At 32.9% G+C, this 15,871-nt stretch overlaps 1 protein-coding gene across 5 annotated transcripts in view; it reads right to left on the bottom strand.

Annotated features, from left to right (window-relative positions):
• LOC143231765 (3-hydroxy-3-methylglutaryl-coenzyme A reductase-like) overlaps positions 1-14,753 on the bottom strand; it is a 31,586-nt gene extending 16,833 nt beyond the window's left edge. For 4 of the 5 annotated variants that reach the window (XR_013017168.1, XR_013017169.1, XR_013017170.1 and 1 more), the window contains exons 1-5: positions 5,169-5,304; positions 3,376-3,617; positions 2,333-2,527; positions 1,463-1,621; positions 544-629 (exon numbers count right to left, since the gene is read on the bottom strand). Coding sequence is in view for 2 of the 5 variants with exons in the window: in XM_076466409.1 (XP_076322524.1) it covers positions 544-629; positions 1,463-1,621; positions 2,333-2,527; positions 3,376-3,617; positions 5,169-5,181 (695 nt within the window). In the remaining 3 variants the exon portion in view is untranslated. Of the gene's footprint in view, positions 1-543; positions 630-1,462; positions 1,622-2,332; positions 2,528-3,375; positions 3,618-5,168; positions 5,362-5,510; positions 5,660-7,168; positions 7,289-9,192; positions 9,300-10,309; positions 10,416-11,864; positions 11,950-12,196; positions 12,285-14,641 lie in introns of those variants that run through there. The other variant, XM_076466408.1, reaches the window with a different exon arrangement.
• Between the last annotated feature and the right edge of the window lie 1,118 nt (positions 14,754-15,871).

The raw sequence follows: 15,871 nt of genomic DNA, 5'->3' as shown, positions 1-15,871 counted from the left end.
TCATCTGTCTAATGATTTATAAATATTAATATATACACTTGTAAGTACAAAAACTGTACACTTATGGCTACTCAGTGTGCTAATAAACCAAATATGTATTAACATGTAATAAATATCTATTAAACACATCCTGAATTAAGTCTATTTCTAAAGCTCCTTGGATTAGCATCAGTGTAAATAAATTATATTTGGACAGTATTTTTCTTTTTCAAACATTACAACGCCATTGCAAGAACTTCTAACACGATAAGATTTATTCAGCAGAACCTGTGAAAAACAATATGAAATAGTTGTTTTCTTGCAGAACAATTTATATTCCACAACTCGAGAGTTCCTATACGATGAGAATGAAATTTTGTACATGCTCTTGAGGAAAATCTGCAATCTTTAAAAAACACATATGTACAAAACAACAACAACAAAACCAACTCAACCTTAATTTGATAATAACAGCTTTATCCAAACGTTCTGGATAAACCCCCCTTATGCATTGAAAAGATAAAAAGAAAAAGGTAAAATACATTGCAACAGTCCAACACTCACCCAGCCTCTTGGGCAGATGGCAAACGAACGACAGGACCACGGGTCATTCCACTTGCTACAATACTGCTATGCACTCCACCTGACAACTGAAGTTAAACAACACAGTTGTGTACATTAAATGTTGTTCAAGCCTTGTTAATCCCTATAAAAATTTGATTATGAAAATCTGGATTTCTCATCTTTCAAAGGCTTCAAAATAAAAGTTTATTTATTGAAAAAAAACAACTTACAAATATTTCATATTTCAGAAGAGCAATATATTATCATGGATAAAATACAATCCTACAAATTTAAACATTTGTAAACATTAAAATATAACAATTTATTTATCCACCAAAATGAAAGACATTCAGGGTAGAATTTCTAAAATAATGTGGAAATGATAAGAAAATTAATGTTTAGAATCTTACTTGATTTTTCTACTTCAGTCCTACTTCTAATGTAAAACTTGTAACCTACAACAGGTATTTTTTTACAATTTCCAACATCCTAAACGTATTTCTTTTCTACAAGAGCTTTTTTCTCACCACTAGGAGCTTTTAATTATTCGTAACACATTAATATTTAACTTTCTGATATAAGTGAAAGGGATGTAAAAATTATTGGTGAAAATAAATCTAAATACCCAAATTTAATATCTTAATTCTGTACTCATTTCAAAAACCAAGCTAGGATTCAAATAGCTTGACTTTAGTTGCATTTGAATCATTTGTTTTTATTATAGACAAGTTATATTAATTTGTATAAAAACGTTTGTAAAATACTTGTATCCCCTAAAAACAAAATTTACCAATTCAGTTTCTATGCTCATTATTTGCTAAAATAATCTAAAAACAACAAGAAAAAAAATCTATTAGGTTAGTTCACATCATAGAGCATCCAACCTAGTAATATCAATATAGAATAAAATGTAATTTACGCTAAGAGCTCTGCATCCTCTGTTTGTACTTGCTACCAAGCAACCCTCTGTTGTAGCCATGGGAACATAGTAGGTTTTGTTGTCTAGAAGTAATGGTCCTGCTACTCCAACTGGTATCGGAACATAGCCAATCACATTCTCACAGCATGCACCCATAACCTGCCTCCCAAAAAAGACAAAGGAATTTCATATTAGAACACTGCAGTTATCACACTGCTCACACAATCATATTCAGTTCAAAGAATAGAGTTAATATAAAGAAATCAAACTGCCCCAAGGTATGTTCTCAAATATTTTTTATTTATATTCTTATAACAGGATTAAATCTAACAGTGAGAAATTTATTTATAAGGGAATATAAGTATATGTCACTCCTTTAAACTATTTAATCTGCCTCACCATGTTAATTTACCTAGGAATATAGAACCAACTACAGCAGAAATAGACTACATAACTCCTTTAAAAGTTTCCATATTTCACTTGACTTATAAGTAGCCCGTCGTACAAGAGGGCAGTCACAGTTGGTGTAAGGTAGCCCGTCGTACAAGAGGGAAGTCACAGTTGGTGTAAGGTAGCCCGTCGTACAAGAGGGCAGTCACAGTTGGTGTAAGGTAGCCCGTCGTACAAGAGGGCAGTCACAGTTGGTGTAAAGAGGGCAGCCACGTCAGACAAGAGGGCAGTCACAGTTGGTGTAAGGTAGCCCGTCGTACAAGAGGGCAGTCACAGTTGGTGTAAGGTAGCCTGTCCTACCAGACGGCAGTCACAGTTGGTGTAAGGTAGCCTGTCCTACCAGACGGGAGTCACAGTTGGTGTAAGGTAGCCTGTCCTACCAGACGGGAGTCACAGTTGGTGTAAGGTAGCCTGCCGTACCAGATGGTAGTCGTAGTTGGTGTATGGTAATCCTTCAAGTGCCTCATAATAATTTGACGATTTGGCAATAAATTTTCGTCGTATGTGGACACCCCGTTCTGGGTTGTTTAAGACACTTTCTAACTTGTATGTGGCTATCACTTTGTTTTCCACTAGCATAAGCACTTCTTCATCAGTTAACTGGCCTACTCCTTCCTGGAATAAAATAAAAACAGTAAAATTACTAACATGTATGATCCATTCATAACATGATGAAATAATTTATAACACTGCTTCTCTTACTGACTACCTTTATAGTTTTCTGTTCTTCATGGTTCCCCCATCAACTATTCTGTCTGAGATAACACAAGATCTCAGCTAAAGTTCATATATGAACATGTTTCTATCAAAGAAAAATACTTGACCATGATATATTATCAAAATATGAATTTATATAGTCCTAAGGCCAAATCTGAAAAACAATTCATTTTCTTTAGGAGATATTCCTATCACTGTTATGATTTAGATAAACAACTTGTTACAAGTAGCCTAAAGGAAGCAGCTAACTTGTTAAAAGCAGCCTACTGCTGAAACAGCAAGCAGTTATAATGCATAGAAATAACTGCTGAAATCAGAAATATCTTAGATCAATACTTCCAGTTACTATACAACAGCTACACTTGCAGGCTGAACATTTAGTGATTTTCAAAAGTACCAAAGAGTTATCTTATTATCTGTGGTTCCCAATGGAAATATTACTAATTTTGTTTATGTGTTGCTTTGAAATATTCTTATATTACCCTGGTCTGAGCTTTAGGGTTGCATGTTTTGGTTTTTTTTAATACTATTTATGGAAAAGTTAAACTTGCAGATATGTAACAAAAGATAAGTTAAGTATATATATATTTTTTACAGGTCATAACTTCTAGGTCTTCACCAGCTTTGATAAAGATTTAGCTACATGTTTCTCAATTTTTCTTTAAATACATACATCACTTTCACCCTGTCATTCATTAGTTGTAGAAATATTAAATATTATAACATCAAGTTACTGTAGCCACTACCTCTGAGTTTAGAAGTTGAGTGCATTCTTCTAAGGTACGTGGTTCTTGATTTTGAAGAGAAGATATGTTGCTTTCTCCTGAAAACAATGATTCTTCTGTTTGTATCTCCTTCTCCGTGTATTCTTTTTTTCCCATCTCCCAATTTTCATCTTCTCCTACTACAAAACTTATTCTCTTCTTCAGATCAGCCAGTGACGAGACAGGAACAACAGAAGAGGAATGAAAGACGTTTGATTGGAAACCTTAAAAAACAGACCACAGAAGACAGCCATTAAAGAATGATTATTTGATCAAACTGTTTATCAAGAAAGATACATTTGTTTAGAATGTCTGGCAGTGCTACTTGTTAGTAACACAATACTGTGACAGAACATTTCAAATTAAATAGATCTGTTTTATATGTTGAATGAAAAGTACATTAATGACAACAGTGCATTTCTGTATTAAGAAATGCTCTAGAGAACTAGGCACTCCTGTGACTTCAGAACCTGGGAATATTTAATAGAACAAAATACACTGACCAGATTTTGTATAACATCTAATTAAAGATCTAAGCACCATGCTTGATTTCATCATCACTCATGTAATTATAAAAAAAAAAGTTATTTTGAAAGCTCACTTTCAAGACAGTTATACAAAACACATTTAATACTGAGAAATCAAAATGTTTTTATGAAATAACAAAATCACTTGCTAACAAACAAGTTACTTCTTTGTTGTTTAGTGTCTTTATGTGAAGTCTTCCCTGAAGCTCCAAAATGACTCACTAAAATAGTCTGTGGTCATTCATTAACTCTGTGTGTAATTACACTTCTGGTGAGTTTTCAAAGTGTTAATTATCCACTATAAAACGAAATTTAGAATTTGACTTTTTCTTTTAGTAGTTCTCCAGTGTCAAAATCATCTAATCTTACTTTTGCTTGATCATGTACACACACATGGTACTTAGGCAGGAAATTCAAAAACATGCGTGTATCCTGATTTTCACAGTATGAAAAATTTTCTGTGACACCATGAGATAAATTCACTTGTTGCACCAAATAGATACATAAATGTCAAGTGGTATAAATGTGATTATAGTATTCAAAAGAGTTAAAACACATTACAGTTTTTGATGTGGGGTTATACAACTAGCATGGGTATAGAATTTGAAAGTATGTGGGATATTAGCATGATAACTGTAGCTATAATATATTAATAACTTTACAAACAGTCTCAGAGTACATATTCAGCAGACGTGAAGCAGGGTTCTGAGGTTTTTATTTACATATATAGAGCTTGTATATCATTAATAACCCTAACACTGAATCTTTACGAATTTCAAAACTGAAACTTTAGATCACACAGAAACAATGCAATCAAATGGTAAGTTTTACTGCTGATATGATAAGGGTGAAACTACACATCATCTTGGGGTAGTAAAACTACGCTGATATGATAAGGGTGAAACTTCCACTTTAAAAGTTAGTTTTACTTTTATGACTTTAGTGAAAAAATAACTATGTATCATGGTTATTGTTACAGTCCAGAACTCCTGTCACTTTGAACATCTAACACACACACACAAAATCCTATTCATCTTTCATTGCAGGAATCAATACTTCCATAGATTTAACAGTATGTGTAAGATTGTAAATCACTCAGCCACTTTTAGACAAAAGACAAACAGATGGTAATGACTGCATGTCATCTAATTTAGTACTGTTATGAAAGTTTATGTTATAAAGATTGTGCATGAATTTCACACCAAAATATTCTTGAGTATTCTGAAGTTAACACATTATCAGGTTTACCTTCTTTGGTCATACTGCAATCTGTAACACAGTGACCAGCATTGCCGTTAAAACTGTCGTTAAATCTTGATGATGCTGCCACTGCTGCCAGCTGTTCTCGTAACTCTTCTCGATTTTCAAAAATATGTATTTAACTATCAAAGCAAAAGCCAACACCAGCATCACCAGCTGCTCCGGACTAACAGCAAGCCATCTAGAAACACAAAACAAAAACTGCTGATAACTGTTTCCACTAAAGTGTCGTTGAAGACACTTCAGCAAGTAACGAGAGATAAACTTCATCGAAAAATCTACAACACTGACATCACTTAATCAAATCACAGATTTGATGTAAAAAACTACCTTTGCAGAAATGGATCAAACTCAGAGTTACTGTCAGAAGAATATATCCTTTCTGTTCCAACAGTTCTGCCCTCATGGTGATCAAACACAGATTCATTTTCAACAACTGGCCAGCTGCTTTGAACATGGACAAGTACTAGCCCAGCTGACTGAAGAAGATAAAAGTTTAGTTAATTACCAGAATTTCATCCTTTAACATTGGTTAGGAACGTACACATAAGGTAATGCTTCAAAAATATTAAAAATACATGTTTTATATCAACAGATGGAGTTACAGTGTTGTGTACACCTATGAAGTTTTTACATGCTTTATATGTGTATACATTTTTCTTCTGAGACTTTTACCAGGAATAAATAAGCCAATTTTAATTTTAAAAACTTTGTTATATGAATGTATGAAATACGTGTACATATAAAACTAATTTAAGTAAAGTGCTGTTTCAATTACCAGTCTTAATTTTATTAAAACTGACAAAATGACCAACAATCTCAGAAATAAACTGACTGTATATCATCTTTACTGAAAAATAAAACAAAGTTCTTATAATCTAACTGATAACTATTACTCTCAGAAACACCTACAACAAAGTTTCTACAATCTGTGATACTTTCAGTCTCTGTAACACCTACAACAAAGTTTCTACAATCTGTGATACTTTTAGTCTCTGTAACACCTACAACAAAGTTTCTACAATCTGTGATACTTTTAGTCTGTGTAACACCTACAACAAAGTTTCTACAATCTGTGATACTTTTAGTCTCTGTAACACCTACAACAAAGTTTCTACAATCTGCAATACTTTTAGTCTGCGTAACACCTACAACAGAGTTTCTACAATCTGTGATACTTTTTGTCTGTGCAACACCTACAACAAAGTTTCTACAATCTGTGATACTTTTAGTCTCTGTAACACCTACAACAAAGTTTCTACAATCTGTGATACTTTTAGTCTGTGCAACACCTACAACAAAGTTTCTACAATCTGTGATACTTTTTGTCTGTGCAACACCTACAACAAAGTTTCTGCAATCTGTGATACTTGTAGTCTGTGTAACACCTACAACAAAGTTTCTACAATCTGTGATACTTTTAGTCTGTGTAACACCTACAACAAAGTTTCTACAATCTGTGATACTTTTAGTCTGTGTAACACCTACAACAAAGTTTCTACAATCTGTACTTTTAGTCTGTAACACCTACAACAAAGTTTCTACAATCTGTGATACTTTTAGTCTGTGCAACACCTACAACAAAGTTTCTGCAATCTGTGATACTTGTAGTCTGTGTAACACCTACAACAAAGTTTCTACAATCTGCGATACTTTTAGTCTCTGTAACACCTACAACAAAGTTTCTACAATCTGTGATACTTTTAGTCTCTGTAACACCTACAACAAAGTTTCTACAATCTGTGATACTTTTAGTCTGTGCAACACCTACAACAAAGTTTCTACAATCTGTGATACTTTTAGTCTGTGCAACACCTACAACAAAGTTTCTACAATCTGTGATACTTTTAGTCTGTGCAACACCTATAACAAAGTTTCTACAATATGTGATACTTTCAGTCTGTGCAACACCTACAACAAAGTTTCTACAATCTGTGATACTTTCAGTCTGTGCAACACCTACAACAGTAAAGTGTTTACAAACTGACCATGATAACTTTCACTCTCTGTAATACTGGATTTGGTTTCTGTTCCTCTTCCTGTTGTAACACTTTAGTTATATGACCCAGTTGCCATACAGGTCTTCCTTCCTCTTGTTCTCGTGAAAGCTTGAATAATCAGTACAGTGTAACCAACTTACTCAACATTATTATGTATATAAAATATGGATATACTTCAAGAACATGCTCACAAATAAAATGTTTAAGTTACAGCAAAGTGCATATTTTATTAGATAAAATTTATTCTGAGTGGAGTTTTAGATTGAAGTAATATAAGGTCGTGGGGAAATTGAACAACCCAGAATTTAGGGTTGTACAACCACAAGCTTACTGCTGACTTACCACTTGACAGAGTTGACAGTAAAGTTCTAAGCAAATGTCCAGTGTAGCACATCCAGATATAAAGTAATATTTATTGAACTCTGACCATCTTAATTAAAATCAATATTTTATTTGAATGAAATATGTTTATTGTAAATAAACAAATTTAGAGTGCAGTAATATTCATTAAATCTGTAACTAATTTTTAATACTTTAAAATTTAGTTCACGAGTACTTGTATACAATGATACGGGTTATTAATTTTCTTTGTGTTTTGGTAACAGTTCAAACAATGGTCAGACAACAAGTTAGGTACATGTGGGGATTTTTTGAACTGGTGAAAATATTAAATTATTGTAAAATTAATTTGTTTGTAACAACTCTCTCATGACCTACAATGGCCAAGTGGTTAAAGTGCTCGACTCATAATCTGAGGATCGTGGGTTTACATATCTGTCACAAACGTTCACCATTTCAGCCGTGGAGATATTGTAATGTCATGGTCAATCCCACTATTCATTGGTAAAAGAGTCCAAGAGTTGGTGGTGATGACTAGGTTCCTTCCTTCTATCTTTACATTGCTGGTGCACCTAGCACTCATGTAGTTTTGTGCAAAATTAAAAAAAACAAACAAAACAACTCTCTTAATTTACATAAAAATAAAATACAGATGTTAGTAGTTGTATTAAGGTATCAGCTATTTTATATTAAGAAAGTAAACAAAATTAGCTCAGTAACAATACTAGTATTCACACAAAGTTGGCCCACAAAAATTTCTAGATTGAACTTCGAGGATCTCAAGAAATAAAAATATTAAGTCTGTTAATGAAAGTTTTTAGCAGAAGCTGTGATTTCAGTGATGATCTGTGTAAAATCATGTTAAGAATACAACACACGCTGTATGAGTTTGTACAAAATGGAATGAAATACTTTAACCCTTTTGCAATGGGTCAAAGGTTGTGTCATCACATTTGTTGACTTGCATTCAAAATTTTACTGAACTACTATTTTATGAATTTATGAGAATAAGTCTGGAATCAAATTGAAGATTATAATTCAAGTTTCAGTATAATCAATTACATTTCTCAACTTAAAAGTAAACATTAAAGAGAAACCAATAAATTAACTTTTGTGTCATGTAGTATTTAATTTAATATACACTCTTTTCTTTTAGTTATAAATAAGTCAATTAATGTGAAGTGGTTCTGAACATAGCCTTGCAAGTTATAATCATTTTAATGCTAATTGCACTAACATACATAATAGTACATCTTATTAAAAGTATTGTTTGTTTTTGAATTTTGTGCAAACCTATAAAAGGGCTACCTGTGCTAACCATCCCTAATTTAACAGTGTAAGATTAAAAGGAAAGATGTAGTGATTATTACCAACAGCCAACACTTGGGCTACTCTTTTACTAATGAACAGTGGGATTGACCATCACATTATAACACCCTCACGGCTGAAAGGGGGAGTATCTTTGGTGTGATGGGGATTCGAACCCACAACCCTAAGATAATGATCTGAGTGCCTTAACCACCTGGTCATGCTGGACTATTTTAAAGTAGCCCTGTTAAAATGTTGTGACATGCACAGAGGAGGTAAGCCATTCATCCAACATTAAAATTTTAACAAGAAATTGAAGTAAACTATACATTACGACAGCATACCTGCTAAGTTAGTGCACCTACCTCCAGAACCAAAGACAAACAAGCTGGAAAGAACGTCATGAAGACAATGTAGTTCACAACAGCTGACAAGCAAGCAAAACAACACATTTCTTCCAGTCTCTTTACGCCTGAAAGGAAAAGAAAGACATGACCAAATAAGATTTGTTTTTATTCCAGCACAAAATATATCTTTAAGAAACTGTATTTGTTTGCTTTAGGGCTATCTGAAGAGTTAAAAAATTATTTGATCCATGGAATTAATTGTTTAAATGAAAGAGAAAGACACATTTAATGAACAAAAGAAACTACTCGGGAAAACATCTGGTTATAGTATTTATTATATTTAAAATTTGTGAATTTTTCCTTGTACATTATTTTGTTGTAATGCACACAGCTTCATAACAGGTTATCTGTGCTGTGTAATTCATGAGTTTTTAATGCCATAAGTTATCAACTTATCAAAATATGGCACAATATAACAATGTATTAAAATGTTGACTATTAGTCATGGTTACATTCTTTCAGTGATTTGATTTTGACTAAATTATTTTCTAAACTAGAAGAACTGTTTGACATTTCACAAGTGCACATGAAATGTCATAGGTTCAAATTCAGTAGTATACATCTACATGTACAATTTTTTTAACAAAACATTTCAAATTAACACCTTGGTCACACACAAAAAACATTTACAGAAATGTTTCAAACACAGTTTACATCAAGACAGACCAAAATACCTGTTTGTTTCTTTTTTTCTGGACTACTGTAAATTATTCAAAAAATAAAAACTTGTCAAAAAAAATAATGCAGTTCATAAATTTTCACTATTAAATATTTTTCTGTAGCCCACAAAATTTAATTAGAATTGTATTTTGACTTAAGAAAGCACCACATTTCTCATATAGTAAAAGTTAACTGATTAGTTGTCACAACTAATAGTGAAATGCATACAAGCTTGTTACTAAATTGTAATTATACAAAATTAATTTTTTCTTAACAAATTACAACTGCAATGAATTTAAAAGTTGACCAGACCAGTTAATTTTATAATATTAAATGTTATTCTATGCATTGATATAAAAACTCTGAATAACTAAGCACACTGATACTTTAAAACACCAAAAAGTACACCACCCACCAGAAAGTGTACCAACTCCAATAACTAACGTTTCAACTATGGTGTCCAGGGTAATTTTAGGTCCAAGTATCCTCATACCTCTAGCAATGTTTTCTCTCACATCTTCCTGAAATACATAAATCATTAGCTTAATAAACAATTTACTAAAAAGTTTATGGTTAAACAGCAAACATTTCACTCCAATATTACCTTTAATACTGCATACTTTGAAGATACAATTTATGTATCTGTGGCATGCAAGCACAGCTGTAAACTGTAACATGATATAGGTAATAAGTAGGTAATAAAACTAAGTTCAAACTGATGCGAGCACTTCACAATAAACCAAACCAGAGGTATGCACAAAAAAAACATCTGTAGGTCTCACGAAATTATTTAGAAAAAATGAGATGTAACATCGGCTTGTTACCAATTTGGACATTATCTGTTTCATGAACCTATCAATAGAAATACTCAATGACTCCTTTAAAGTTTAGTGAGGCAAAAAATCTTCAGCCACAGATCACAAGAGCTGGAAACTATTTACAGTGCTGTAAGAAAGAAGTTTTGTTGTCATTTATGGTCTTCTTAAATAATGAAGAAAATACATACATGAGTACTTTCTGTATTGCAAACTTAAACCAAACAAATAAATTTGAACAGTTGTAAAATTATCTTTATATCCAGAACACGGCAAGATATTTTAAACATGTAAACAAATTACTTAAAAAGTCAATTAAAATGGTTAAATACTCTTCATTAGTAACTGTTTTAACCAAAAACACAGCGATACAACTAACACTGGTGAAGGATTAGAAACCAAGAGAAATGTTTGTGATAAAATAAACTGCAGTGTTGTTTTGCTTCATGTTCATTTTACTGTCTATTCCAGATTTTAAAGTATAATAAAAATTGTTTTTGAGATCTGTTCTTCTCTCTCCCAGCAGTCATTGCTTGCCAAAAAGGCTTCTGAACAAATACCACAGTTCACCAGTTGAGTAATCTATTTACATAAATACATTTTATGTGATGACACATGCCATACATAAATACATTTTATGTGATGACATATGCCATACATAAATACAATTTATGTGATGACATATGCCATACATAAATACAATTTATGTGATGACATATGCCATACATAAATACATTTTATGTGATGACATATGCCAGGCTGACTGATTTCCAATGCTTTATTAACCTTTTGACATTTAAACTGCAAACTTCCAATTCTCATACTGTATAAATAAATAGCATTTATGGTAAAGTTTTGTCTGCCTTCACCTTATCAAACTACCAAGTTCTTTTAAGAAACAAAATTTCTCTTGTGCAGCAACTTGTGGACACAGGAGAAAGATTTGAAATGTTATTATGATCTTCCTTTATATAAAATCTGAACACACAAATTTAGAGAATTATTTAAAAAATTAGTTTATGTGATTTCTTATGTATTTTAAGTTTTACATTTTCAACAGAACAGTAGAGATCGTGTAATTTGCTGCAAGACTTATTCAACATTCCTATCACATCATTATAAATTAATAATGAATTTTATCCATACATCACTAACCTGTGTAGAAGAACTGAGGGCAAACTGTGCTAACAGTCCAGTTTTTGAAAGGTCTATCAGGATAAGAAAGAAAGGCAGTGCCTCGCTGAGAGAAAGAAATTTTCAAATTTACATTTGATGATAAAAACTGTACACATTGTTATATATATTCTTTAGAAAATACAATTAATATCAAACAGAAAGTTTCAATATAACTAAGAAACCAAAATCTGCTTCATCTATCTTCTCTATACTTTGTTTCCAAGTTAATCTAATATCTCATTAAACATATAAATTTTTTAAGGCCCTTTTAAATAAAAGAAACATACAGAAATGTTTTTAGAGTTACCTACTTCAGTTCAGAAAAGTTCCCTTCTAGAAAATTAACCACACTGGTACTGAAGACAAAACTAGAAAAGATGGTAAAAAGAGCTGCCACACCTAAAAAGAAAAATTACGTTATCAACTAGACAAACATTAACCCTGATGTTATGATAACATGAAATGTATGTATAGAGAAATGTTTATATCATATCTAAGTTTGTTTTTTAAACCTACTAAGATGCTTCAAGTTTGAGTGTTGTTTCTATATTTTACCAACTTGCTTCATACATAAACATAATCACTTCAGATGATAACACTGCACACATTTTTTTTTTGAAAAGTTTGCTTCCTGAAAAGTTTTTGCTGATTGTGACAGGTACCTGGTGGGTATGCACAAATATAGTTTTGGTTTTGCTTCATCACGTAGGGACTCTGAGAAATAGACTGTTTACCAGCAATAACGTATTTAATTGCGTTTATGTTTCTAATACACTATTAAGTTCAACATAATTAAAAGTGTTTTGCTCCTGATTTTCATTTGTATTCAATGTCAGGTGCATCACGTTGCAGTGTCCAACAGCAGTCAGCAAGCATTGATGGATTTCAGTTGCCCTGATATCGTTTTCCATTGTAGCAAAACTGAAGACTTCTATGAAACGGTACGTGATGGGCAAATTTGGATGTGATTTTTGTAGAGCTCTGTAATTGTCAACAAAGTCTTTGAAGGCTTTCCAGGCAATCTTTTCCGGCCCAATTAACAGATCTTCGAACCTCTTGTCACTCATAACATGTCTGATCTAAGAGCCAAAAAAATGCCCTCTTTGATCTTGGCCTCAGTTATTCTTGGGAACATCTGTCTTAAATAACAAAAACCTTCGCCTTCTTTGTTCATTGCTTTCACAAAATTCTTCATATGTCCCAATTTTTTGTGAAGAGGAGGCAAAAAATTCTTTGCCGGGCCAACAAGTGGTTCACGTGTCCCATATTTCTGTCCTGGAACTAACATTTTATGGAGTGGCCAGCCCTGTTTAGAATAATGTGACTCTCTGGCATGACTGTACAAGAGTACTTTGTATAGTCGAGCTGCAGTCCCAGTAACAGAGCAACGACTTTCAGATCTCCACAGATATTCCAGTTGTACTTGCTGTACTGGATGTGCTTCAACAACATTTCCATGTTCTCATAGGTCTCTTTTGTGTGTGGTGCATAGCCAACAGGTATTGTAACAGAACCGCTTTGAGGCTTAACATTGATGAATCAATAAAGAGATGCCACTCCTGTGGGTCATGGTCACAACCCAAAGCAGAGAACAATCCTTCAATGTCAAAACAGAAACAAAGACTGTCAACTTGTGCAAAGAATTTGGTTATATCATCTTGGCAGCTTTGAAAAACAGAAATTTTCATAGCTGGTGACAGCAAACACCATTCCTGCAGTCTCAAACCAAGCAATTCGGCTTTTGCTTTTGACAGACCCAAATCTCTGACCAGATTGCTTAATTCTGATTGTGCTATGAGATGTGGATTGCCCAAGGAGCACAGTTCAAAATCTGGATCAATGTCAGTTCCCTGCATTGCAGTTTCTTCATCTGGTTTGTCTAAGGTCTATTCATCTGGTGGTTTCGGGAATTGGAAGACTGTCATCATGTGGCACAAGTTTCATTGCTGAAGGTAGAATAGGGTATTCAATTGACTTCTTGTTTTAAGCAGAAAAACCAGACACATTAGTCAAACAGAAGTAACAGTCCATCACATGGTCTTTCTGTTCACCACATCATCGGGATAGCAAACGGCATCGTCTTTCGAGTGCCTCTGAGCCAAGCTCTCAGACAGACAGCACATGTCGCACAACAAATGTGAGGCGCCCATTCTTGGTCTTGATCACCAATTTTACAGCCGAAGTACAGATGATATGCTTTCTTCACAAGAGCAGTCATTAAGCGTCTCTGATGAACAAGCGTATACTCGCCACAAATGTATCACGGCTGTTATGACAATGACGAGACATATTGACCGACACCAATCATCCTGTAAATCATCTATAACATCTAACTTACTTGTTAGAGTGTTACTGAGACAATGCTATATTCTGAAACAATACGCACACACTATAAAGTCTATATTAATCCAATGAGCAGCATCTGTGTATGCAAGCCACTTTTTATAGCCAGTGTCAAGCTATACAACCTGGCCTGATTTCATGCCTGGACATGCCCAGACTGCACAAAACATTATTCATAGGTCTCTTACAGAAACAAAAATTTTTGGACACAAACATAAGAAAAAACATGACAAAACTGAATATGTCAATGAAACGGTATGTGATGGTCAAATTTGGATGCGATTTTTGTGATCAGCAGCCAAAAATCTACAAGGAACACCCAGTGTTCAAGAAGCAAAAACTTTGTTGTGTAGTGTAACTTATAAAATCAAGTTTCTTAATAAAATATTTTAGTGCCTATGGGTTATAACTACCTGGAAACTGTTACTTGTGTTCAACAGTCTTCTGAAAGAGAGTATGTAAAGATACAGAATCATGGACTTAGAATAGCTTTGTAGACCCAACCTTCAGGATGATAAAAACAAAACACTGAACAATATTAAAACTATAATGAAAAAAAAGTTATTTAAATGTGTGTCAACAACAAGGATTGAGATACAAGTGTTTCTGCAGGTCCAACCTTCAGGATAAGAAAAAAATGGTATTTAAAGTTATACAAAACAAACTGGTAAAATACTTTAAGATATAATACTTTACTTTCTCTTATATCACATGGAATGGAATTTATTTTAACTGAAGTTTTCCATTATTAACATTTGTTTAGTTCAAATATCATCCAGAAAATGTATTATAATGCTTTCTTAAGATCAAATATTTTCATGAAACACCAGTTTACACTAAGGACAGGTAATAGTTTTATATTTTATAATATACACAGTTTGTTTTGCTTACATATTACATTTGAAGGAGGTTCCCAATGTAAAGACACTAACATGAATTATCTATATTTCTTATACATGTCACCATGTATTAAAGGTTTCTTTTTATCATCCATAGTATCCGTGGCTGCAGTGCACTATAGTTAGATACGGTTTAAATATAATTCATACTCCAGGATAATAACATTACTTGAAAGCATATGTTAGAACCTACAAATAATATTCTTTTGTGATATTTGTGCTCAGTGCCAGTCACACTGACTGTGCTCTAAGGAAACTTTGAACTTTATGTGTGTGCTAAAAGTAGTTACAACCAGGAATAACATGAACCTAAGATATTTTTATCAGCTCACCTTGAAACCCTGTATCACTACCAACAAGTAATTTATATCTTTAAGTGAATAGCATAACAAAGCAACGAAAGTTATATTTTATTAGAAGAAACTTGTAAGTAGAATGTTTTTTCTCTAAAATTTCACAAGACAGTTACTGCTTGCTATTTTAGACGGTTTTACTGAGAAACAGATATTACAAATATATATAGAAACTTACAAGTAGTTAAAAATACAATTTACTCTTTAATGTTACCTATGAGGACAGAAAATGAACTTTTATTTTCCAAGTTGTATATGAAAATACCCAAATTACTTCACATGTTAGAGACCTACATATGAAACAAACAGTATTTTGGCTCAAACATAGCGTAAGTGTAAAACAGTCTTACAGCACTAAATATAAATTTTATTATAATACAGTTTTCTAAAG

This window comes from Tachypleus tridentatus, chromosome 11 (assembly GCF_004210375.1).
Source record: "Tachypleus tridentatus isolate NWPU-2018 chromosome 11, ASM421037v1, whole genome shotgun sequence".
Taxonomy (NCBI): Eukaryota; Metazoa; Arthropoda; class Merostomata; order Xiphosura; family Limulidae; genus Tachypleus; species Tachypleus tridentatus.
This window is presented reverse-complemented; position numbering and strand designations above follow the sequence as displayed.